The sequence below is a fragment of the Strongylocentrotus purpuratus genome, unplaced genomic scaffold, assembly GCF_000002235.5.
Source record: "Strongylocentrotus purpuratus isolate Spur 01 unplaced genomic scaffold, Spur_5.0 spur5_scaffold_20, whole genome shotgun sequence".
Classification (NCBI taxonomy): Eukaryota; Metazoa; Echinodermata; class Echinoidea; order Camarodonta; family Strongylocentrotidae; genus Strongylocentrotus; species Strongylocentrotus purpuratus.
The window spans coordinates 28,939,812-28,964,857 of record NW_022145606.1 but is presented as its reverse complement, the minus strand read 5'-3'; the positions used below and the strand labels follow the sequence as shown (position 1 = coordinate 28,964,857).

Here is a 25,046-nt window from a genome sequence, read left to right as displayed (position 1 = left end):
TCATTCCTCAAATTATCAGCATTATTAGAGTAAATAAATATTGTACATACCATATATGAAGGGGTATCAAACAATGAACTATATCATACATATATAACTTAATTGTTATCTTCAGAAAGATAATGAGAGCTTGTCAAGCTAAATATTAAACCCTTTGTTAATAATCGACTGACCTCTCAATTAAAGGAAAAGAAAATATGACAGGTGATTTTGATTCGAGCTCTGTATACATTTGTCCTGGGAATTCAATCAACCATGTGATCAAATATATGAAGCATTAAAAACCCTTTTAGATGAACCCCAATTCTCGTAACTGATGTCAAAATGGGAAAAAATGTATCTGCATTGGTCGGGGAATGAGGTATTTGTTTGCATGCATTCTTAATTTTACGATTCTATTTTTATACCGTACCGTACCTATTAACATACACCCTTGAAGAGGAATAATGAAACCCGACACATACCCACCTATGACCCTGTGACTCAGATAAGCGACACCGCACCCCATTGGTCATTTAGATATGGTAATTTTGTTTGTCTGTGGTATTGTCCAATCAGCTTCTTTGTCATTAAAATTACCCTATTATACTCGGAACCTCGGAACCTGTCGACGGTGAGTGAAATGCCGAATAATATTTTCTGATAAATTTTAGGGGTTAAACGTGCCACAGCTGTACGAGCTGCTTGCTACAGCTAAATGATGACATATTTCCTTGAAAATAACATTATATGATGTAGGATTTTTTGCTCTTTTTCCGTAGTGTAGAATACTGCCTTTCTGATGCACTTACGCACTCGTTTCCATTGGCTCTGTGTAGAAAGATACAGAGCCGTATTAACACACGTCTGGCCTATGGGGAAAAATCTAATGCTGGAAAGTAGTGTAATAATTTACAGCCGTTCATCAGCTACTAATTCTAGCTGAAATATCGATAATTTCTATGTTTCCTGACTGTAAATCTTATTCTTAAGACAACTTGCAATCTGTTCTTAATTGTTTTGGCAGTTGAACACTTGAAAACTGTAATATAGCACCTGATTTAGATGTGTAAATTATGGGTTAAAAGAAAAATCAAAGCCGGTTTGTCTGCACAAGTCGGGGTAGGCCAACGCGTCGGGAGGGCACATCGATGGTTTATCAGGCGGCTAGCATCGGCCTACACAAAGATCCCGTGTCCGCTTGTACATGTAGGCTAACTATAGTAGTTCGTGTGCGGTAGATACATGTGACGATGTGTGATGTGTGCATCAGCACAGTATCTGTTCATTCTGTGCCCACACAATGAATACGGATATTCCTGCTTTGAACATGTTTTATGCATACATGTAGGTCTAGATCAATGCAATGGTGGGATGGGAATGTTATGATCATGATGATTGTTTTCTAAGAATTGTTTAATTTTTTTGTTGCCAAAGGCTTGTTACAAAAAATTAAAAAAGGACCCAACTTGGACTCTGAATCTGACTTGAACTATGAATCTGATTCTGAGTCTGACCTAGCCCAAATTTTCTGTCTCTTTCGTTCGTTAGCCTCTGATTTGGGTAGGGTCAGCTCTTCAACTCAACATGCCAATACCAACGGCTTCACAATTCGGCTAGTGAGCGAAGCGAGCGAACAAAAATTTGAGCAAAATATGTATTTTGTGAAAGACTTTTTTATCACCAAAATAAATGAGAAAAGATAACAAAAATTCATCTTCGGACAGCTCGCTGTTTCACCCAACCCCCCCCCCCCCATTACGCGCGAAGCTTTGACCTTTCATTAATTATTAGAAAAAGAAGATGATTTGTTTTACCATTCTCGACTCTTATTCCTTGTCTGAATTCAGTTTTCCCCCTCCCACGTGAAGCGCAGAAGCTTTGACGTTTCACTACATTATTTGAGAAAGAAGAGGATTCGTTAACTTGTACCATTCTTGACTCTTAATCCTTGTCTGAATTCAGTTGCCCCCTGCTTCCCGAGCGAAGCGTGGAAGCTTTGACATTTCATTAAATTATTAGAGAAAGAAGATGATTCGTTGTACCGTTCTCGACTTGACGGAATTTTCAAAAATGTTTCTTTGTCTGCTCCTTTTTCTTCCTCTTACTCTCTCTCCTCTTACTGCCCCTACCGCCCCTGATTACATGTATATGCGCCTGCTTTAAAGGGAAAATGAAATAATCATCATTGTAATAGCACACAATTAGGTTAGTAGAAATGAAGGGAAAAAATATCTATTACACCAACCATGGATAAATCACGGCCGGGAGCATCATCCATCATATCATAGTTTTGTGTTAATGGGCGAGGGGGCGTAGCGACCAAGCGAGAGGGGGAGGGGGGGGGGGTGGGCCACTGTTTCTTATCTCCTTTTTTTATCTCTCTCTCTGTTTCTTTTCTCTCCTTTCTTTTTTCTTTTCTTCTCCTTTCTTTTCTCTTCCTTTCTTTTCTCTTCTTCTTTTCTTCCTCTTTTTTTTGCACCGCCGATAAGGGGGGCCAGCGGCCGTTTCACCCCCCCCTGGATCCGCCACTGATAGCCTACTGTACTCGTACTAGTCATATGGCCATGAGGCATGACATTAATGTTTAAATAAGTGTTTGTCTTCTTTTTTCTTTTTTTAATATTTATCGCTATTAATTTTGTTTTTCTCTTTTGTGTGGAGGGGTAATGAGTTTTTATTAATTTCAAAATAAGTTGTATTTAATTTTCTCTTAGTATTATTAGCCTATAGTCTAGCTGTTCAATTTTGAAATGGAAATAGACTTCTAGTTCTACCTATAAATCTGCCTATTTTAATTTGTTTCTTTGAATATAATGTTCAAAAATTCAAATTCTATTCTTCAATGTCAGTGTTATTGTTTGTTTGTTTTTTTTTTTTTTTTTTTTTGGGGGGGGGGGTCAAATATTGTTGTACTTATTCCACTACCCTGGCCTGTTTTATTATTAATTATTATTGTTATGTTTATATTAATAATATAATTGATATTAGTTTTATTTGTTTTATTGTTAATATTAATATTTTCAATTTTTTGATGTATGAAGGGGGTGACCAAAGTTCGCGGACATTTTAGAACATATTACAAAATGTGATATTCGATCTATGATTTCTCACATTCTACACAACTTTATTTATTTCAATTATTACCAAATGGACGGCAAAGTTTTTTACTACAGATTGGTTCAACTAGAAAAATTTACCGTCGAAGGATTTCGGAGATATCGCGATCTAAAAATTCGATGTCCGATCGTGCGCGCGCGCTGCATCTAAAAAAGTCATAAAAACAATGAGACCTAACTTCACGCACGGTGGTTTACAGTTGATTTATCAAAAAAAGCGATCCATCAAAAATAAGGTAATATCATAATTTGCAAGGCAAGATATCGTACAATCAGTTCGTACCACTCTTTACTTACAATTTTCAGGATTTCTGATCTCAAAATGAAGATTTCCAGACCCTTATCGGTAAGTTGATAATTTTTCGGAACGGACGCAAATAACTGCAAAATTTGCCAATCTTTTGTCAATATTTTCACAATTTCGCAACCAATTCTAAAGAAAATTTCGTTTCTGGGTAATTTTAAGACCCTCTTTCCATTGGTGATATCAGATTTTCGAAATCTTACCGATTTTTTTGAGAAAGCGAACTTTGGTCACGCGCGAACTTTGGTCACACCGCCATACACAACTGAAGCCTCATTCATATACAGTACTAGTAGCCAGAAGTCTAATGACCACAACTCTGGTTATTCTTCACAATCTAGTTTGAAAAAAGACCTAAACTTAAAGTCATAAAATGATCACAACTTAAATTCTTTCCTCATATTTTGTAATTTAAGATCATTGTATGGGAAATATAATATTGAGGAAATATTTGTTAGTTATATTTTATAGCGTGTTGTCAATGTATAGTTAAAGATGAAGTTGAGTTCTGGTCATGCGATTCCATTGTGAAAGAAACGGTGTGGGATCAGAAAAGGTTGATCATCTAGCATATGTGCAAGGCTCAGATCAAGGGTACACTTAGATTGAACACTGGGAAATTGTTCAATTATTCAAAACCATGAGACCCAGAAACAAATTAGCATTTTTATATTACAAAGTATCATTTGGGGAAGCTCAAAACAAGGTTTCAGCTTCATTGAGTTAAAATTAAAGATTTTAGAGCAATTTTATGATGAAAAAAGGCCTATTTTCAGCACTTTTAATGTTACATTCAAAACATGCACTAATTGGTTACCAGATTTTTACTAATTGGATGCAAAACTTATGATTTTTTTCCATCTTGATGTAGAATCTATGTAATAATTAACATTTCTGTTGAGTTAATTCCAAGTATTTTACTTTCTTATTCTATTTACATGTGATACAATTTTTGTGATATGTACATAACTTTGGTGTCCTGCAAATTTCAAACCTTACTAACTGAAGAATGGTGTATAAATAATTGATTTATTTACAAGCTTGCAATGTTATAATGTTTAGTTTCACTTTATCTTTGATTTCCAATCAGATCATCTCATTCTGGGTCATGGTTTTAAAAATATTTAGATGTCTGTAAATGGAAAATGTTTGGTGTCCTGCAGTTATGTACATACCAGTGCACCAGAATCTATACAAGAACATATTGTATTCTTTCAAAATGACAATGTAATGGTGTATATAGGTGAATGAAGAGCACTGATAACATTGGATTCCGCATTTTAACTTGTATGTGTTATTTAATCAACAATGAATGTGGACACCGAGTTATGTACGTGACAGTTATGAACGTATTCCATGTTTTGTTTTTCCAATAAGACCACCTATATTTAGTTATTTGTCATGGTAAGGTAGTAAAAAATGTATAAGACATACACACATCTGATTTGGTGAGAAGAATATTACAAAATATTGCAGTTTGAACTTTTTCATGTCATGTACATAACTAAGACACCATTATGAAAAGACACCGAGTTATGTACGTTACTACCAATCAAAAAATTGAAATAATTATCATAAATAAATTTATTTATTCCATACAGCATGAATTGCACCCTTCTGCATTTTCATTTAAACAAACATTTATTGAATTTAAGGAACAAGAAGTTATTATTTGAATGTAAAACTACTTACTTTTGGTGTCCACAGTTATGTACGATTATTAAAGTACAGAAATCTTACATTTCAGTCCTGTAATAGTAGTTTACAAACTATTTACACATTGCAAATTATGTTTCATTCAGGAAACATATCATTCCTTCAATTGAAGTCGTTATCAGACTAATGCAAAACCTTATCTGACAATAAGGCAAAGAGAAAGCATGTAGAGAATAAGATGTACTGTACATAACTTGGTGTCCACATTTGTTTTGGCCATATTCTAATAACTAAATTGCAAAAAGTTGATATGGCAATGGTTTTAAGTTTTGTTTACAGTATGTTTTAACATTTAATGTACTTTGTCAGAAAAAGTAAAATTATAAGGGAAATATCAGCATGAAGTGGACACCGAGTTATGTACGTAACATTTTTGATGATGTGATATTTAGCTACTGATTGCCACTTAACGGCAATTTGTTAAGGTCTGATTTTTTAGCTATATGTTGCATAATGTTTGCATATTACAAAAATAATGTTGTCACAGTCTATAGTTGACTTTTAAAATTCACCTCACATGTAACACTTTTGTGCCCTTGATCAGAGCCCTGCACATATAAGAATTTGTGTGTATTGCAAGGTTCTGGAATCATCAAAATGATAAGAAATTTGGCCAAGTCTTGGTAAAGTTACAAACACTGTACACAGAAAGTTGTATATGGGACTACACAAACACGTGGCGTAAAAAGCCGGCCCCCGATTTTTACGATGTTACATGCATATTTACATGTAGAATATGAAGGCATTTGAAGAGCCATGCTTTTCAGGGAACATGTCTTATCTGATGTTCTTCCACACTTGCATAATAAGAATGAGTAACGCTCACAATTATTTTTCACCTCTTCCCAGAACTCAACCTTCTCTTTAAAATTTAATTTCTTTTATTTGATTATAATGGCACTCAAAACTTTCTGTTTCCCTTTTTCTGCTCAAGTATGAGGGAGGTTTAATCCCTAACATTCGGGAATAAAAGATATTGCAAAATGATATACAAGAGGAGACACCTTACTGCTATGGGTTAATTAACAAACATATATATTTCATTGGAAATTTGTATTTCAATAGACATGTAGAAATTGTATTTCAATAGACATGTAGAAATTGTATTTCAATAGAAATGTATCAAATCACTTGTATTTCAAATTTTCAATAGAAATGTATAAAATCTTTAATAGAAATGTATAAATTCTATTTCAATAGAAATGTATAAATTCTTTTTCAATAGAAATGTATAAAATCTATTTCAATAGAAATTAATGTAGAAATTGTATATCAAAAGATATTTTTGTGGAAATTGTATTTAAATAGAAATAGCTAAAACAGGATTCAAATTGCATGCATTAGTTCTTTTGAGTTGGACAAATATTATGGCTTGTCTTACCAAGCAGCACAAAATGTATTCAATTTGCATTCTGACTATTGAATATCAATGATGCGTTACAGGTGAATGGAATTTGCAATGAGGCTCTTAACAAAGACGTGTACATTTATGCATGAAATCTTACATTACGAAAATGGGCTTTTAATTGGCTCCATGCACATTCAAGCTCTAACAAATTCTACAAATGCATGAATATTCAAACCAAATTTGCATAAATTAGGTAGTCATAACAATGAGTGATTGCAAGCTGGGTGTCCAGGGCTGGTGTTAGTGTTTAATAAACACTAACACCAACTCTAAACACCCAAATGGAAATCAGCTGGTGTTAAGGCTTTGACCTCTGAATATCCTCAACTTCCGCTAGCTAACTAGTGAGATTAATTTTACACAATTGTTGTCTGCTGAACCGACCTTTGTGGCTGGTGGTAATATTTTACGTACAACTGTTGTATTCACTAACACTAGCCCCTAGGGATCATAAGCAAATGTTGATTTCCAGTTTGGTATTGGTGTTATGCTATCAATATTGATATCCGAATCAGGCTCTTAATTTAATTTATGAGCTCTTAACTGCTCTAAACACTAACACTAACACCCAACTTGATATCACTCAATGTATTTGTTTTTTCCTCTAATTGATTTCAGATTTGACTTGATTTGAATGGGAACGCTCTAATATAAGTGAGTCCAAGCAATCCAGAAACATGACGCAGGCCGGGGCTGCTGGATGAGTACAAGAATCCTCCAAAGTGGCTTTTCAGGTAAAAACTTTACAAAAAACACAAAATGATAATAATAATATTGATATTTATATAGCGCACATATCCACCATACATGGTGGTCAAGACACTCCAACTATTACCCCGGCTCTGCTAGACTGCCGATTACAGCGCTCACTTCATTCAAGGAATTCCTTCCTACCAGTACCCATTTAACACCTTGGTGGAGGATGGCAAATGTACAGTGTAGATTAATATCTAAATAAAAATAAGTAGAAGAATGAAAAATAGAGTAATGAATGATAAAAAAGGAAACCAAAATGAGGTTAATAATGTTTTGTTTTATCATTATCCATTGTGAGCTGATTTATAGTGATGTAGCCAAGTAAACAAAGTTGTAAAAAATTAGTGTTCATTTTGTGAGAAAGGCGATTTGAATTTTGTTATTGATGTGATTATAGTGGATATCATGACCGAAGTCCATACATATTCGATTGTTCATTAATTGCCCTTGGAATTATTTATTTTCTTGCAGTATTTATCTATTAATGAATTTACTTCAATGCAGTCATTCATTCATTATATGCACTGACTCATATTTATTAATTTATTTCATATTTCATAGTATAGTGTCCATTTCAAAGTAAAAACAGATTCTTCCAATTATTTTGGTACCACATAGATCATGTATTTTTATTTTATGCCATATTGAAATGCTGACACTTTATCAGTACTGTTTTAGTCAATATTGTTGTGAAGAGATATTATTGCAGCTGAACTAATATTTCAAAGAATTTTCATATTTGTCAATTTATTTCAAGCTTTTACCATTCTATTTCTTTAATTTTTCTACTTTCCTACAAATGAACTTGTTACAATAGACCATTTTTGTAATGTAATCAAATGTAATGCATACATTTTTGTTAACCCTTACTGTACTGGGGGGGGGGGGGGCCTGGGAGGCCCCCCCCCCCTCAACATTTTCGGAGATCGCGCCACAACCGCTCAGAATTTCAAATTGTCGTTTCATGACTTTTTTCCCTCAAGTCTTACATGTACGCACATTTTGATACCATTTTCGTCGAAATCGATATATACCTGTAAGGTGTTACATAACAATTAGTATGCGCATGTCATCAAAAAAGTGCTATAATTGCATACATGTATATTCATGTACAAGCAGAAATGTGAAGATATGAATTGATATCAAATTGCTTTTATATGTTTCTCAAAGTAACTTGATGTATTTCAGAACAAAAGAATACATTAGAAATAAAACAATAGATATAATAAATAAAAAACAATGAGATACATAAGAAAATAAAAAGTTGAAAATCGCATTAAATTTGCATAAATTATCATTATTAATTACATTACAATAACTATTTTGTGTAACTAGAAAAGAAGTTTCATATGAATAATGAGTTTCAACATTACAAAAGTGGAGTCTGACAATTTTTGTAATGATTCTAGTTCCCTGTATATTTCCAGATTAGATATTCGTAATTTGCATATTCATAATTTATGCAAATTAACCTATGCATTTTCAAATATCATGAAAATAATTTGAGATTTGAGATGAAGGAAACATTTATTCAATACATTTTCAAGATTCTTCACAAGTGTACTGACAAATATGTAGAGTTTTCTGTAAAATGCATAAAATTAGCATTTTGCATAAATAATTAGGCTATAACAACAAAAATTTGCATATTAGGAAAAAACTAATTATACCATCTTGTTCCTTACGTAAATATCTACAAACATGCAAATTTTCGCGTTCATCGGACATTCGACGACCGAGATCATAGGGGGGGGGGGCCTGGGAGGCCAGAGTGTGCTCGAAATAGCCCAGTACAGTAAGGGTTAAGTGTTACATTTGTATGTTACAAAGTATTGCATTTACCTATTACAAATCATTATATTTCAATAGTCAGAATTGTAGATTACATACATGTACATATTAATTATTGCTAGGTAGGACAGACTTTATGGCTTATGGCCCTACCTTTCACATTCTGACTATTGAACTATACATTATTTGTAACAGGTGAATGAAATATATTGTAACATGGCACTCAACAAAGAATTATGCATTAAATTTGAATACAAATTACAAAAATGGTCTATTGCCTTTTAATTATTGATTGAAAGTGACAGCAATGAAATGATGTGCATTGTATTTTTTTTTTCTACAGCCATTTGAGGACATGGATGATGGTAGATGCTTACTTGACGTGATAGAGTAAGTGGTCTCTTCTTTCTAATTTCATGTAATCTTTTTCGGAGTGTTGTAGAATTTAAAGCCCCACTGCACTACTTATAGCTAGTCTGCAGGCGCAGACCCTAATTTGACACTTAATCAAAAAATCATTGTGCCTTGAGAGAAGTCTAGCCCAGCTACCTACTGGTTGTGTCAGGAGCAGCTACAGTACATGGCCTATAGTAGTCTTATAGTGCAGACTCACTTTTACGACTGACCAGGGTTTGTGCTTGCAGACTAACTTATAGTAACCCTGTAAGTTGGGGCTCTGATCGGATCGGAAGATCGGAGCGACACCCTCGCACCTATGATCGGTATCGGATCGGAAGATCGACAAAAAAAATTGGCTGATTTTTTTATTTTTTTTAAATTTTTTTATTTATTTTTTATTTTTTATTTTTTTAAATGACGAAAATTTTCAAGTTTTTGCTATCAAATGCTCAAAAAAATTAATGTCTGGAATTATTTTGTCATTTGGAGTTGTTGTAGACCATGTTTGTTGATATTTGGTGCCTTTTCATGACTTTGAAATTAGTAATATTGGTCTAAGAGCAGAGGCAAAACATGCGGGCCGCCATCTTGGATTATAATGTAGGTATTTTTTTTTTTTTAATGACGAAAATTTTCAAGTTTTTGGCTATCAAATGCTTTAAAAAAATTCATGGCTGGGATTATTTTGTCATTTAGAGTTGTTGTAGACCATGTTTGTTGATATTTAGTGCCTTTTCATGACTTTGAAATTAATAATATTGGTCTAAGGGCAGAGGCAAAACATGCGGGCCGCCATCTTGGATTATAATGTAGATGCATCCCAGCCATGAATTTTTTTTGAGCATTTAATAGCCAAGAACTTGGCATAAAAAACAATATAAAAAAAAAAAATTCTGCCAATTTTTTTCCCGATCATTTCAATTGATCGGCGATCGGTAATTTTTATCCGATCACCCCTGATCGGATCGGTATCGGCGGCCGATCCGATGATCGTTTACAGGGTTAACTTATAGCTACATGTACTTGCGCCCTTTATTATAGCAAACATGCATAATCGGTGACCATTGGTCCTCCATGGTCCCCTGTTTCTTATGTTAATTGAGAGCTAATTTGATGAGATAACCACCAGTCAGTAACCATGCAGGCAGGTCTAATCCTTCCTGGCCAAACTAGTGCACAAGTGCTTTAAATAATTTTTAGTCAGACTATGGTGCGCTTAGAGACACCTGTATTAAGCGCCTAATAAATGTTGTGTATTATTATTATTATTTTAAGCCAGTTCGGGGATACAATCTGCACATTGGCAGATTTAGGTCATTCGTAGTCGTACACATTTGTAGAATTCGCTGAGAGGAATACTGGATATGTGTGTTCCAACAAGAAAATATTGTCTTCATTATTCATGTATGCACTGATGGTTTATTTGATAAAAATGATACGTAAGGGATAGTACAGTCAAACCTGTCTATAGTGGCTATCGAAGTGAAACAGCATCAGGCTGACTCTGGCACCAATTAACTGTTGTTGTTATTTGTTGGTTCTTTTTTATTTCTTGGGTCAAATGTTTCTAATAAAATGTAGTAATTATTGTCATCTGTTTTTTTTTTTGTTTCAGTGACCCTGACGCATTGACTTCATTTCTTGACAAACAAGATGCATTTGGATTGGATAGTGCTGACTTGGAGGTATATATTTTGTTTTTAATACTAAATAGTAATACTACTACTATTGAAGATAAATTGATTTCTGGTAAAAAAAAAAAAAAAAGATAATGTATTTGTACAGAATCGAACAAAACTTACACTGAATGCTCAAGATTACTAATAATGTCAGTTGCCAAACAATTTTGGCAGAAAATGTATCCTGGCTGAGTTACATTTGTATGAGCATAGAAAGATAAGGAAACCAAGGTTAGTAGCACTGACACCATTTCTGTAGTCCAATATTCATCTTTCTGTGTACAGTGCTTGTTACTTTACCAATACTTACATGTACATGCCAAATGATCAACTTTTTTTCTGATCCATTCCACACCTTTTCTTTCACAATGCAATCGCGTGACCAGAACTCAACTTTATCTTTAATTATAGTTGTAATGATGAGGAGGATGATGACGATGACAATGATAATAATTATGTTAATGCAACACACATTTATCCCAGGAATGCTCAAAACACCTACAGAGTACATCCTGGAAACAGTCCTTACTAAGTACCCATTTACCACAAATGGATGAAGAATGACAAATGTAGAATGTCTTGCCAAAAGACAAAAGTGCAGCGGCAAGACTTGCGGAACGATTATGTGATCCACAATGTGTGGATCACAGAGAATTTTGAGCTATACCTGTAGAAGAATTATTTTGTCATGTTAAAAGAAAATTTGTTCTACATTATGTTCCCATTAATTGTTCAATTCTTGCATCTTTATATCAGGAAAGGAAGTCATAATTCTTTTCCTTTTTTTCTTTTTTCCACCATTAGACCCTATTGCATTCAAATTCAGTTATCAATTTAATAGTTGATGTAATGTGAACACTAAGGCTCGAAGTCACAAAGGAGGTTTAAACCCTCATTTTCATAACCCATGGTCTAAAATTAGTGCAAAATGATTGTGGACATCTGACTGTTTCGCGCTTATTTTGCGCTAATTTTAGACCCTGGGTATGTAAATGACGGTTTAAACCATGGGTTGAATTAAAACCTCCTTTGTAAAATTGGGCCTAAGCAATCTCCTCCCATAGCTATCAGTTGTTCTAAATATGGACTTTGTTCTGTCTTTCTATGATACACAGGAGTTCTCCCGGTACCAGCAGCAGACTCTTCTCACCCATAGCCAGTATGCCACCGGACCCAACCCTAGCGCCACCTCCATGTCCCATCATGAGACCCCATCCTCTGTTCTGATGCGCCTTGAGAACATCTCGCCCCCACCGATCCAAAATGACACTGTCCTCTCCCTCCTGGGTGATCGACCTTTCACCCCGACCAGCCACAAACCTCAAACCAGCCAGAACCAGGCCGCCTCCAGGCCGATCATCGACCTTGGGTTCGGTGAGCAAGAAGGGGGAGAGATCAAGGAGATATTCCCGGACTTCATGATGGGCACTGGTCAGACACAGGGTAGCAACAACCAGGCTTTTTCCGCAGGAGATGACCTGTTTGGGAAATTGGGAGTTAAGGAGGGTGTGGAAGGATCCGTCCAGAGTGCCGCAGGGAAAGATGACTTCTCGAGCATCTTTTCATTTGAGGACGAAGTTGACAAGTTGCAGCATGCCATCCCGCCCAGCTCGGTCAGTTCGCGTAACGTCCAGGATGTGATTCAACAGAGTCTGATGCTGTCTGGAGTAGGAGAACTTTCAGATGATGTTCCTAATCAACAAGTAGAAGTTCCTCAGGCTGGAGCTGTCAAAGGATCTGTAACTGCACGTACTGTACAGAGCTTGGGAGGAAAGATACAAAGTGTCCAGCCCACACCCAGTGTCCCGCAGAGTAATGCAGCGCCCTCAAATGTCATGGTCCAGGGAGGGGCTGTGCAAGGTAGTAACGTCACAGACCATCAAAAGCTGACAACCAAAAGCATTCCTCAAGTGGCAGTTGTAAGGCCACAAACACAACCTCAACCACAGCCCCAGACACAAGTCCTCTCAACTCAGCCTGTCATTGATGCTCAGGGGCAGGTCATCAACTCCCAGTTCCTCCAAGCACCTGGAAAGGTAATTGTTGGTGGACAGCAGACTGTCATGCCCATGCAGCAGACATATGTCCTCAACACAAAGACTCCCTTGAACATACATCCCAAGCTGGGAATGGGTGCTCCAGCCGTGTCTAAAGCACCACCTCCCCAACAAGGACTTAGAATCATGCTGGCGCCACAAGCTGGTGGAAATATTCAAACAATAGGGGGCGCTCCAGCTGGACAGACCATCCAGTTGAACCATGGACAGGCCAGTGCGACAGGACAGCAGACTGTTGTTTTACACAATATGCAAGGGGCTGTACAAAGCCAAGTTCAACCCTCTGCTCCGTCATCTGTTCCTGTCCTCCAGCCTGTCATCACGATAGGTGCCACTCAAGGAAGCTTCATATTCATGACAAGACCAACGACAGTTCTTGCCCCTCAACAGATTCAGCAACTCCAAACAAGTGGTTCAGGCCTTGCCACCATTCAGATGCCTGGGCAGGCCATAGGGTCGGTCGTTCAGCCAGGTACGATTACTGTCAATCAACAACAGGGAGGGAAACAAGCTTTACCAGTAATGCAGTTTTTGCAGTCTGGTGTTTCGGGTGGAAAGGCCTACCAAACAATAACATTGCCTCAAGGTTATGTTACAGGTGGTCAAACTATTGTGATCCAGAATCCGCAAGGTGCATCAAATGTCCTTCCAATTGCACAGAGCCAAGCCAGGATAGTTCAATCTGGAACCAATCAAGTAAGCTTTGTGCAGAGCCAACAGCCAGGAACCTACGGTAAGGTCCAAGCAACTCCACAGCTCATTCAGCCAAAGGTAGTTAGTTCAGCACAGGCACAAACCAAAGTAGCGACCGTCTCATCGCAGTCTGTGGCAGCTTCCACTGCATATCGCACCAAAGATATTACATATGCTGCTCCTCCATCAAAGGCAGATCTTGTGTCATATTACCAACCAACCAGCCAAATAGTAAATACTCCATCTGTAACACTCTCAAGCAGTATTGGTAGTCAGAATGTATCCAATCCAATTCAACCATATGTACAATCAGTAACGGCCGCTAAGAATGAAGTGCACTTGATCAAGTCGGAACCTTTTCCTTCATCCAAGCCTAAACCAGTTGAAACATTCCGACATAAACTCTATGGAAAGATATCCACAGTACAGGCAGATTCTAAGCAGACGTCACAATCTGAACTTCAGTCAAGTCAAGCACAGATGGCTGCCATTTCTCTTGCAAACCAAACCTCAGGCCCATTACAAACGATACTCCAAAAAGTACAGCCTCATGACGCAAGGGCCGACCAGACTTCGTCTGCTCATCTCAGGCAGGCACTGAGCAGCACAGCAGATCTGAGGACCCAGTCTCAGCCAATCTTCATTCAGCAGAACTCTCCTCCTGCAAACACCATTGTCACACCAAGTAATGTCAATACGAAACGCTTGCCAAGTCAGACTCAAACCTTGCCAGGAAATAATGGTAGTGTACCTGCCTTAGTTCAGCACCCTCAACTCAGCCAACAGAACTTCCAGGATTCTGTATCCTCTGCAGCTGTTTCTGTCCAGTCAACCTCAGTTTTGAGTACAACCTCAAATACGAGCAGTTTACCTACCAAGAAGACGCAACTGAAGAAGCAAAACATGTTCGGGGCACGACCAGTGGCTCCAGTCAGCAACCGGAACTTTCAACAGGAGTTCTTGAAGACATTTCAAGGAAAGGCTGGACATGTAGTCGCAAGCAGTACCTCTACATCTACAACAACATCTACCAGCAGCATTCTTACCGCAAGCTTAGCCTCCTCGACGGCTGCTTCCCTACCTAACCAAGGCGGAAATCTTAATGAATTTACCTCGGGTTCCCATATGCTCGGGAGTAATACAAATGTGACGGCAAGTTTAGAAAATGTCATAAGCAGTAGTGGAATGATGAGCGCTGGAGGAGTATCTTCCACTCCTGGTCTTATAAGTGCATTGGAACTCAAAGCTAAGCAGATGCAGGAATCGGGTATGAAGAGTCTCGCTCATAACCAACAGCAGCCCATGGTTAGTGCTTTGCAGTTGATAAACCCTCAAGGTACATCTTTCAACCAGCAGCCGATTCGACAGAATGCACCCATGATGAGCGCACTTCAGCTCAAGAATCCTGGTCAATTTCAGGGACAGAGCATGAATGTTGCAGGTGCTGCTAAAACGCAGCCTATGATCAGTGCTTTAGAAGTTCAACAACAAATGCAACGTCAAGGTCAAGGTATGAACGTTGTGCAACAGCCAGGCACTCAGAACAGACCAATGGTCAGTGCTCTGCAGTTACAGCAATTGAAGAGACAGATGGCTGCTGCAAATCCTGGAGTTGACACTACGGCACTGATGAACCAACTCTTGCAACTTCAACAGAGGAAAAATTCAGGGCAGCTGGGGGCCAATCAAGCACAAGCCAGTCAAATGCAAGCTCAGGCAATTGCGAACCAGAGCCAAATATCTCATCCACCAAGTGCTGGACAACCTTTGCCAATTCCACAGGGAATCTCCAGACCACCAAGCATTGGTCAGCCACTACCAAGCCCTCAATCCAATCAAAGCCATCGCCCTCCTAGTGTACCTCTGCCGAGTCCACAGGGGATGTCGTCTCATCGCCCTCCTAGTGTACCTATGCCGAGTCCACAAGGGGTTGCGTCTCATCGCCCTCCTAGTGTACCAATGCCGAGTCCACAAGGGGTTGCGTCTCATCGCCCTCCTAGTGTACCTATGCCGAGTCCACAAGGGATGCTGTCTCATCAGCCTCCTAGTGTACCTATGCCGAGTCCACAAGGGATGTCGTCTCATCGCCCTCTGAGTGTACCTATTCCGAGTCCACAAGGGATATCGTCTCATCGCCCTCCTAGTGTACCTATGCCAAGTCCACAAGGGATGCCTTCTCATCGCCCTCCTAGTGTACCTATGTCGAGTCCGCAAGGGATGTTGTCTCATGGGCCTCCTAGTGTGCCTCTGCCGAGTCCACAAGGGATCGCGTCTCATCGCCCTCCTAGTGTACCTCTGCCGAGTCCACAAGGAATGCCAACTCATCGCCCACCAAGTGCAGGGCAGTCCATACAGAGTCCTCAAGCCATGCAGCCACATCGCCCTTCAAGCGCTGGTCAACCATTACCCAGCCCTCAGGGCAGACAGATGTCACGTCCACCTAGCGTTGGTCATCCTTCACCAAGCCCACAAGGTCAGCAGTTACCAAGTCCACAAGGCATGCCTGTGCAATCTCATCAAAGCCAGCATCTCCTGGGTTCTCAAGGGTTACAAAGTCAGCAGAGCATGATGAACAGTGGCGGCCAGGTAATCCAGAGCAACCAACCAATGTATGCTCCAATGTCACTTAATGTACAACAGAGTGCATCCGGTCAACAGATGATGCAATCAAACGCTCCAGTCCAGTCGGTACAACCTGGACAAGAAGCCGGTCAGTCTTCCACGAAGATGATGCCCCAGCTGTTACAAGCGTTTGACCTCTTGAAAAAGGCTCAGGCAGCCCAAGCAAAGGGTCAATCTGGTGCACAGGAGCAAGCTCATTACATGCAGCAGTTTCAGTCACTCTTGCAGAAACATCCAGATTTGATGAAGCAGTTACAACATCTCAAGCAGAAGCAGCAGCTTGCCAAGCAACAGCAGATGGCAAAGCAACAACAGATGGGTGCTTCAATGCCTTCAGGTTCATTCCAGCAAATGCAACAAACTGGTGTTGCAGGTCAACCGCAGTTTCATCAACAACAACAGCAACATAATCTCTCTGCAAGTGCTGATCAAGCACAATTGGTAGCGTCCTCGATCTTGCAAGCGACCCAGAATGCCACTCGTAACACAAGACCAGGTGGAATACCATCCTCTACGGGACAAAGCGATATGCAGCAGTTCATGAGACCTGGATCGACCACCTTCAGCACCAACAGTGTTCCTAGAGCATCGGATGGACTTCAAAATCAGAACCCCAATTACACACCCAATGTCACCATTCAGGCTGTGAATACTGGACAGAAGGATGGAATGCAAAGACTTGCACCTGGACAAGGAGGGACGTTTGTTCCAAATCAAAGTCAACCTCCAGTGGTTTCATCTTCAAAAAAGAAACTGCCCCCAAATACTATATCGGTGATGCTTCCTCCCCCACAAGCTCCTCCGAACGTGTCTATTCTTCCTTCACAAAAACAGGCTCCACTAGGAACGATACCATCAGTCACTAAGGAAAAAGATGTCTTTGAGTTTGACGATGAGGATCCGGTACCTGTAAAAGTAGAGAACAAGTTCATTCGGAAGACGTCTGGAGGGAGGAATGGTTCTGGAACGGTTCATCACCAGCCTCTTCCTGTGCAGCAGACAGCAACCCAGGGCCAGGCTGTTCTTCAGATTGACCCGATGGCTCAAACACAAGGAGTTGTTCCAGGACAGATGAACTTTGCCGGATCGCAGGCGAATCAAATGTCATCGCAGTCTGGTCAGCTGTCGGTATCTCAGAGCAGCGTGTCCCAGGGTAGCCAGCTTAGTCGAATGCTGCAGAGTGCACCCCAGCTCCCTTCAAACCAAATGAATCAGAAACCCGGTTTCCAAGCAGGTCAAGTCATGTCTCAGGGTCACCAGCCCGGACAAGTGCCACAAGGAAGCCTCCAAAGCAGTCAAGCATCAACAGCCCCCTCTCAGGGAGACCAAACACAGGGAGCCCAAACACAGTTCACCACACCTAGGGTTGCAGCAACATCCATCAATGCTGGGGGCACCTTGCAGAAGGACACCAACTTGGCTAGCCGAAGACTGCAGCAGCTTCAACAGAGCCAGCACACAACCAGTACTGCTTTCAAGCCTAAAGCGGTAAGTATTTTCTGTGTGTGGTCTGTCCTACATTTCCCTCTCATGAATATCATTTAAGGGGTGCCTTTACCTATAGGCAGCAAAGTCAGTTGTTACATTTTCAAACCTCTCATGAATATCATTTAAGGGGTGCCTTTACCTATAGGCAGCAAAGTCGGTTGTTACATTTTCAAACCTACGTCCTATGTTACCAAAGAACTAAAGCTAGCATAGAATAATAAGCTTAAATGGATTTTTGTTTAAATAGAATTGGAATAAAAAAATAAGCTTGTATTGTCTCCTATAATTTAAAAACCCTTTTTTTTTGTAGATTTTCTTGTTGTGTGTTAAGTCTTCATTTTTCTATGTACAGTATATTTGATTGTTATTCATTATTTTTTCTCCTTTAAGATTATTCTCAATTTTACCCCAGGCACTATTTAATAACAACTGAATGATCCAATTTCAATTTATGTGTTCTCAAAGTAGATAGTAGATAGACACTCATGCATATATTCATTGTACTATTGTATAAAAGCGAAGCTAGAACAAATATGCAGCTTAAATTGATAATTTTTTTGAGAATTGGAACAAGTGATAAAATTGAGAATTATCTCGAAGAGAAATGTATAAAAGGCGCTAACTATTTGCAATTGAATGATCGAATTTAGATCTATGTTTTCTCAAAGTAGATAGCCACACATGTGTTCATTCATGAAATTACTGTTAAATTCATGTTTAAAGGCTGTCTTTACTAGTTTGGCTAGGAGGATTAGACCACTCAGGGTGGTTACTGACAGGTGGCTATCTCATCAACTCAGATCTCAATTAACATAAGAAAAAGAGGATCATGGGGGACCAACAGGCACCGATGAGGCATTGCTTTTTATAGAGGGAGCAAGTAGTTGTAACTAGTGCAGTGGGGCTTTATATTTCAATGGTTGACTTTTTCAGAAGGCCAAAACCTCCCACTTCAGTGTCCAGACACAGCAGAGCCTACACAGCGTCCAAGGGTTCATCCGACAGCTAGAAGGCATCGTCAACCGCACCCCCAAGCAAGAGGCGATGCTTCAGCAGCTCCTGGACCTGCAGCAGAAGATCAACAGCCAGGCCAGGGCCAAGCTGGAGGCGTCGTCAGACACCACCACTGCACCTCCTCCTCCAGCCAGGACTGGAGCTGGAGGTGGTGGTGCCCTCGCTGGGCGAGCACCTGCCACTGCCTTACCTAACGTCGTGAGTGTCAAGGTGGAGGTCACGGCATCTGATGGTGGTATTCAGGTGAGTACATCAATTCAATTCAAGTTTATTTCCACAATCTGATAAAAATACAAAACGATCAAAAGACAAACAAAAATACAACATAAATATCACATAACAGATAATGTTGGGATCGACAATAGGCCTACAGGCGTAGGGAACGACCGTAGAGAGCAAAAATGATGAATCCCTTGAGGCAAAAGTAAGAGTTCAGTCATTTTGTATACTTTTTTACACAGAAGGTTTCAGAAAAAGAGAGGAATCTGGGGTTCATATCATTAGCTTTAGGGTAAAAAACTAGGAATCATTCCTTTAAAATAGGGACGATTGGCAGCTTTGTGGCTGATGACTCTGCTGTGTCATGGAATAGACTTCAAGATCAGGCAGTCCAATGAGAATGGTCCTTATTCTCGGTGGAAATAACAGGGCTTTTTCACTGAAACACAATGATCAATGACTTTTAAAAAATGCAATAAATGTAATTTGAATACACCATAATGTCACTTGCAGGAATTGTGTTCAGATTATCTAATGAGCTGTGTTGTGTCTTAACTTTAATGGGTGATCTGCTAGACATTAGTAATTTTTCTTGTTAGTATCCAGAATTTTTTTTGTCATTACATTGAACATTGTATGACAGCCTCTTTATACACTGTATAGCTATTGTCAAGACGTCTCATTCTGTTGTGTGTCAGATGCAGCATGTCGTGGTGTCTGCCCTTTGTACATTATATAAAAAAGAAAAAGACCATTCTCATAAGGTAACTAAATTGATGCATATACCTTTGTGAAGCACCTCGATATAAATTTTTTCATTCACCTGTTACAAATAAATGTGTCTTGATAGTCAGAATTCAAATTGAATATATTGGTGGTTGCTTGGTAGGACAACCGTTATGAATGCCTTACCTAGCAACATGTGATATATGCATTCTGACTGTGGAAATACAATTATTCATAACAGATGAATAAAATACTTGCATCAATGCACTTCAGTATAAATTCGGTCACATTTTGAAAATGTCCTATTGAGGAAAGTTATTGATGGAACATTACATTATCAAACACTTTTTCATTACTCCCTTTTTCAGAATGCTGCCAGTTCTGGGACTTTTGCTATGGCCCCCTCAAATCTAGGGACTTCAGGTACAACTCTGCAGTCATACGGGCCTGTAGCGCCCACACCCAACATTCCTAAACCCGCAGCAGTTACTGCTATATCTAGCCAACCTACAGGACAATACAAGGTATGACAACAAATTCCTTTTTTTTGGGGGGGGGGGTGTCTTTTTGTTTATACATCAGTTAGCAACCAAACAATTCATACCCTTACCAAGTTTTGCAATTTTCAAGTAAGTGCATGAAAATTAAATATGTTCCCATTCATGCTTCTTGAGAATGTTGCATATTAAAGCCCAATGTACTACTTGTAGCTACTTGCTCCCTCTATATGGAAAACTTCCCCAATCGGTGCCTGTTATTCCCCCATGATCCTCTTTTTTCTTTTTATTTTTCTGTGTGGTCTTATCCCTTCTAGCCAAACTAGTGCAGACGAGGTTTAAAGCTTACATTTAAAAGTACAATATCTTATCATGTGTCATCATCTTCATCATCATCATCATCATTATCTTCATTATTATTAATTACCACTTCTCACTGCTATCCTTTTCAGGTCTGCACCACCGCCGCCACCACCGACCAGCAAGTGTCATCTGCCTTCGCAGCTGCTGCAGCAGCAGCCGCCGCTGCAGCCCAAGCCACCACCCAAACCCCTGCCCCAGCAGCAGGGGCCCAGGGGTCCGACCAACCTGTTGCCTCCTCCTCCTCCTCGTCTACCGGTATACCTGTACCGGTACCAGGGGTACAGATACCAGGAGCTAGCAGCTCAGCAAGCACCTTCCAGCATATCTTCACCACAAATATTGTTCAGTTGGTGGGCAAGGTTGGTTATTTCTTATTGCTCCCTTTTTTCTTCTAAACTGTCTAGTTATTACCACAAGAGCATCAACTCAGAGAAGGTTGAGTTCTAGGGAGAGGTGAAAAATAATATGTGAGCATTATCATAATCATTGTTATTATGCAAGTGTGGAAAAATGTTCCTTGAAAAGCATGGCTCTTCAAATGCCTTCATATTTTATATATGACAAGTAACAGCTTAAAAATGAGGCCCGATTTGTATGCCACATGTTTGTGTTGGCCCTTATTTATCTTTCTGTGTACAGTGCTTGTAACTTTACCAAGACGTGACCAAATTTGTTATCATTTTGATGATTCGAGAACCTTGCAGTACACACCAATTACTTATATGCTAAATGATCAACCTTTTCTGATCGATTCCAAAACGTTTCTTCCACAATGCAATCGCATGACTAGAACTGAACTTTATCTTTAAAGATAAACATATTTCTGTTTTTCTGCTCCAGAACCTGACACCTCAACAGCAGGATGTCCTGAGACGTCTCCAGGAGCAGCTCAAGAACATGACTCCACAGCAGCAACAAGAGTTCTACCGTCAGCAGCAGGCCAAGCTGCATCCGGGCCAGAAGAAGGTAGGTACAGGCAGACCTGGGGGGGGGGGGGGTGTTTCACAAAGATTCCAAGTCAAAATTAACTTTAAGTTGGACTTAAATATTATGGAGAGCCATTTGTAGCCTTATAATGAAATACATTCAAAAGCAAATATTCAAGTACTCTAGACTTTTCATAAACTCCACATCAAGAACATGTAATCTCCCATGATAATAGAAAATATGAATGATTTGAATCAACATTTTATGCCTTTTAAAATAACTTTTACAAAAATATTTTCAAGGATGCTAATGGCTTTCCATAAATGTTAAGTCCAACTTGGAGATAAGTTCAACTTAAGATCTTTGTGCAACACCCCCCTGGGCCCCATTTCACAAAACTTGTCATCAGTGGCAAGTGACAGTTTTTTTTTATAAGCTAGTGAAATCCTTACTTCTGATTGGTTATCTGCAGATTGGTCACTGATTTAAGTCATTTTTCATTGAAAAAAGGCTTTGTGAAACACCCCCCTGTCTGTTAAGGCCACCTAAGGGAAGCACGAAAAGTGGCCACTGTAGACGGGTGGCCTTTATATAGAGGTGTTCGCTAAGACAGGTTTGACTGTCCTTTGCTGGTGACATCCTTTTATAAAGCGACATGAGAGAGGGAGAGTGAGACAGACAGAGAGAGAGATAGCCAGACACACAGACATAGAGATATATAGACAGACAGACTCAGAGGGGGGAGAACGAGAGAGAGGGAGCCTTGATTGTCACATTAACAGATGACTCATGAATAGAAGGACTATTTGACATTTGATCTTCAGCTAATGTCTGATAGTCAAATTATGTGCTTTTTGCATACATGTATATATACATTTAATATTTATCTTATGATATTTTATTCTTTGATTAGACAGAAGCGGATCTGGACCCTGTTTCATAAAACATGTCAACAACTAAAAGTTCTGATAATTATAATAATGCTACTGAAATCCTTGCATTTGATCGGATGTGAGCAGATATATCATAGATCTGTGGCTGTTGTTATGAAACGAGCCATTGTGTCCGAATAAGAACGTTCTCAATTTTAATCAATGTTGTTTTCTTTCTCTTTGTTGATTGTTTCATGCACAGCCCTTGGATGTGTCTAATGTAGCTGTTCAACCTGTCCAGCAACCGTCCTCCAGTACTCCAGCACCCAAGGTATGTACTCAAATACTAAGGGCCATTTTAGTTATGTTATCAATTTTTTTTTTTTTTTTTTTTTGAGGGGGTGGGGGGGGGGATTATATTATAAACATAGCGTACTGTTCTGAATCCCGCCCTCTTTAATCCCATCTATATGTATCTCTTTAAATACATGCTTTCCCTCCATGCCAATCTTTTTCGCTATCTCCCTGTGGATGAACAAAAAATGTATACTGGAAATAGAATCTCCAAATGTTGTGTACACAAAAAGCAGGAAAAGGAGGGGGCAAATAAGAAGAGGCAGTAAACAGCAGGAAGTTTGTATTGTTCAACATTGTGCATTAAAAGAAATTAATAGATAATTGAAATTATTTATTTCTGTTATAATCTTTTTGATTTTTTTTTTTTTTTTTTTTTTTTTTTTTTTGGGGGGGGACAGGGGTTCTAGTGAACCTCTTTGATTTCTATTTCTCACTTCTCTATGTTTTTATTAATGCATATTTGTATGGGGTAGAAGAAATCGAGATATTTGCATTGTCGACTTAGCTGAAAATGCTGTATATTTCTAATAACGGAAATGGTCTTCCATTTTCTTATTTCACTCAGGCTCAGCTATCCCCAGTGAGAGCTGCTAAACCCGGCCGTAGCAAGCCCAAGAAGAAGGGTGCCAAGGGCTCGCCAAAGGGGGAGAGATTTGACGAGAAAGGGGGCAAAGATGTTGAGATCATCTCCCCTCCACCACCCCCTAAAGCGCCCACTCCACCACCTGCTGCAGCTGAATTGTAAGTCCTTTTTTAGACTTTTTTTTGGGGGGGGGGGGTTCTGGTTGTGAAACCATCTACACAACAAATGAAGAAAAAACAGGTGAAAATGAATCAATCAACAAGAACTGTAACAATGTAGTATACTGACTAATTGGGCCTCCCCCCCCCCCCCCCCCCCCAAAAAAAAAAAAAAAGATGTGACTGTTGCACACACAAATTTATTAAAAACCTGCTAAAATAACAATTACTAAACCAACAACACTTTTCCCTTGCAAGATTACCTGTTGTACTCCATGGCCCAACTGTCCATATTTTCCTAATTGTTTTACCTCAGTTTTCTGGGTTTTATTTGTTTGTTTCTTTTGCTTTTTTTTCCCCTTCAATTGTCACTTATAGACTTCAGCATAAATAATAGTTTTCCAATTGTTCTCACATTTTTGTATGTAGTGTCAGTCAAATGAATATTGTAATCCATCAAACTATGCCATAATCAGTGAGCGAAATGTAATTAATAGTTCTATGACACTTTGCTTATCCATTCTTTTCAACCTATTTTAATATTTTTTTTGTTAGTCAAATGAATATTGTAATCCAGCATGCTATGTTATTATCAGTGAGCGAAATGTAATTAATAGTCCTGTGACCATTTATTTATCCATCTGTTCAACCTATTATCCCATTTTGTTTGCAGTATCCGAGAGAGGCGTGATTTAGACAAGTACTGCGTGGAGAACATTCAGTTCAAGACGCCCTTTGCTTCGTACAGCGAGGCGATCCAGAGGCTGCTACCTTATCACTTAGCTCATGAGAAGATTCCCACCAAAGAGAAAGCTAAAGAGAGTGAGTATTTGTAATGTTTTTTTACCCTGGTGGTGGTGGTGGTGGTGGTGGTGGTGGTGGTGGTGGTGGTGGTGGTGGTGGTGGTGGTGGTGGTGGTGATGAGGATGACGACGACGACGACGACGATGGTGGTGGTGGTGGTGGTGGTGGGGGTGGTGGTGGGGGTGGAGGTGGAGGTGATGATGATGATAATGAAAGTGGTGATGATGATGACGATGGTGGTGGTGGTGGTGATGGTGGAGGTGATGATGATGATGATGATGAAAGTGGTGATGATGATGATGATGATGGTGGTGGTGGAGGTTATGATGATGACAATGGTGGTGGTGGTGGTGGTGAGGATCATGATCATGAATGATGACAAGGATAATATCATGGGGGACATCTGTGTGTCAATGAACTCAAGGTAAAGGGTTAGGTAGAAAATGGGAGAGAATCACAGAAGAGGACAGTAGGAAAAAGAGGGAAAAAGTCAGCTAAAAAGTAATAATAAAAAC

The 25,046-nt window shown here is 39.2% G+C and overlaps 1 protein-coding gene across 1 annotated transcript in view; it reads left to right on the top strand.

Moving 5' to 3' along the window:
• The first annotated feature begins 381 nt into the window (after nt 1-381).
• Nucleotides 382-25,046, top strand: part of LOC591100 — a 33,112-nt gene continuing 8,447 nt past the window's right edge. The window contains exons 1-12 of the mRNA XM_030993137.1: nt 382-613; nt 7,145-7,260; nt 9,417-9,463; nt 11,088-11,157; nt 12,267-18,011; nt 18,945-19,268; nt 20,339-20,494; nt 20,920-21,189; nt 21,671-21,796; nt 22,892-22,960; nt 23,552-23,727; nt 24,401-24,549. Of these exons, the coding sequence (XP_030848997.1) occupies nt 9,429-9,463; nt 11,088-11,157; nt 12,267-18,011; nt 18,945-19,268; nt 20,339-20,494; nt 20,920-21,189; nt 21,671-21,796; nt 22,892-22,960; nt 23,552-23,727; nt 24,401-24,549 (7,120 nt within the window). The 5' untranslated portion in view covers nt 382-613; nt 7,145-7,260; nt 9,417-9,428. The remainder of the gene's footprint in view (nt 614-7,144; nt 7,261-9,416; nt 9,464-11,087; nt 11,158-12,266; nt 18,012-18,944; nt 19,269-20,338; nt 20,495-20,919; nt 21,190-21,670; nt 21,797-22,891; nt 22,961-23,551; nt 23,728-24,400; nt 24,550-25,046) is intronic.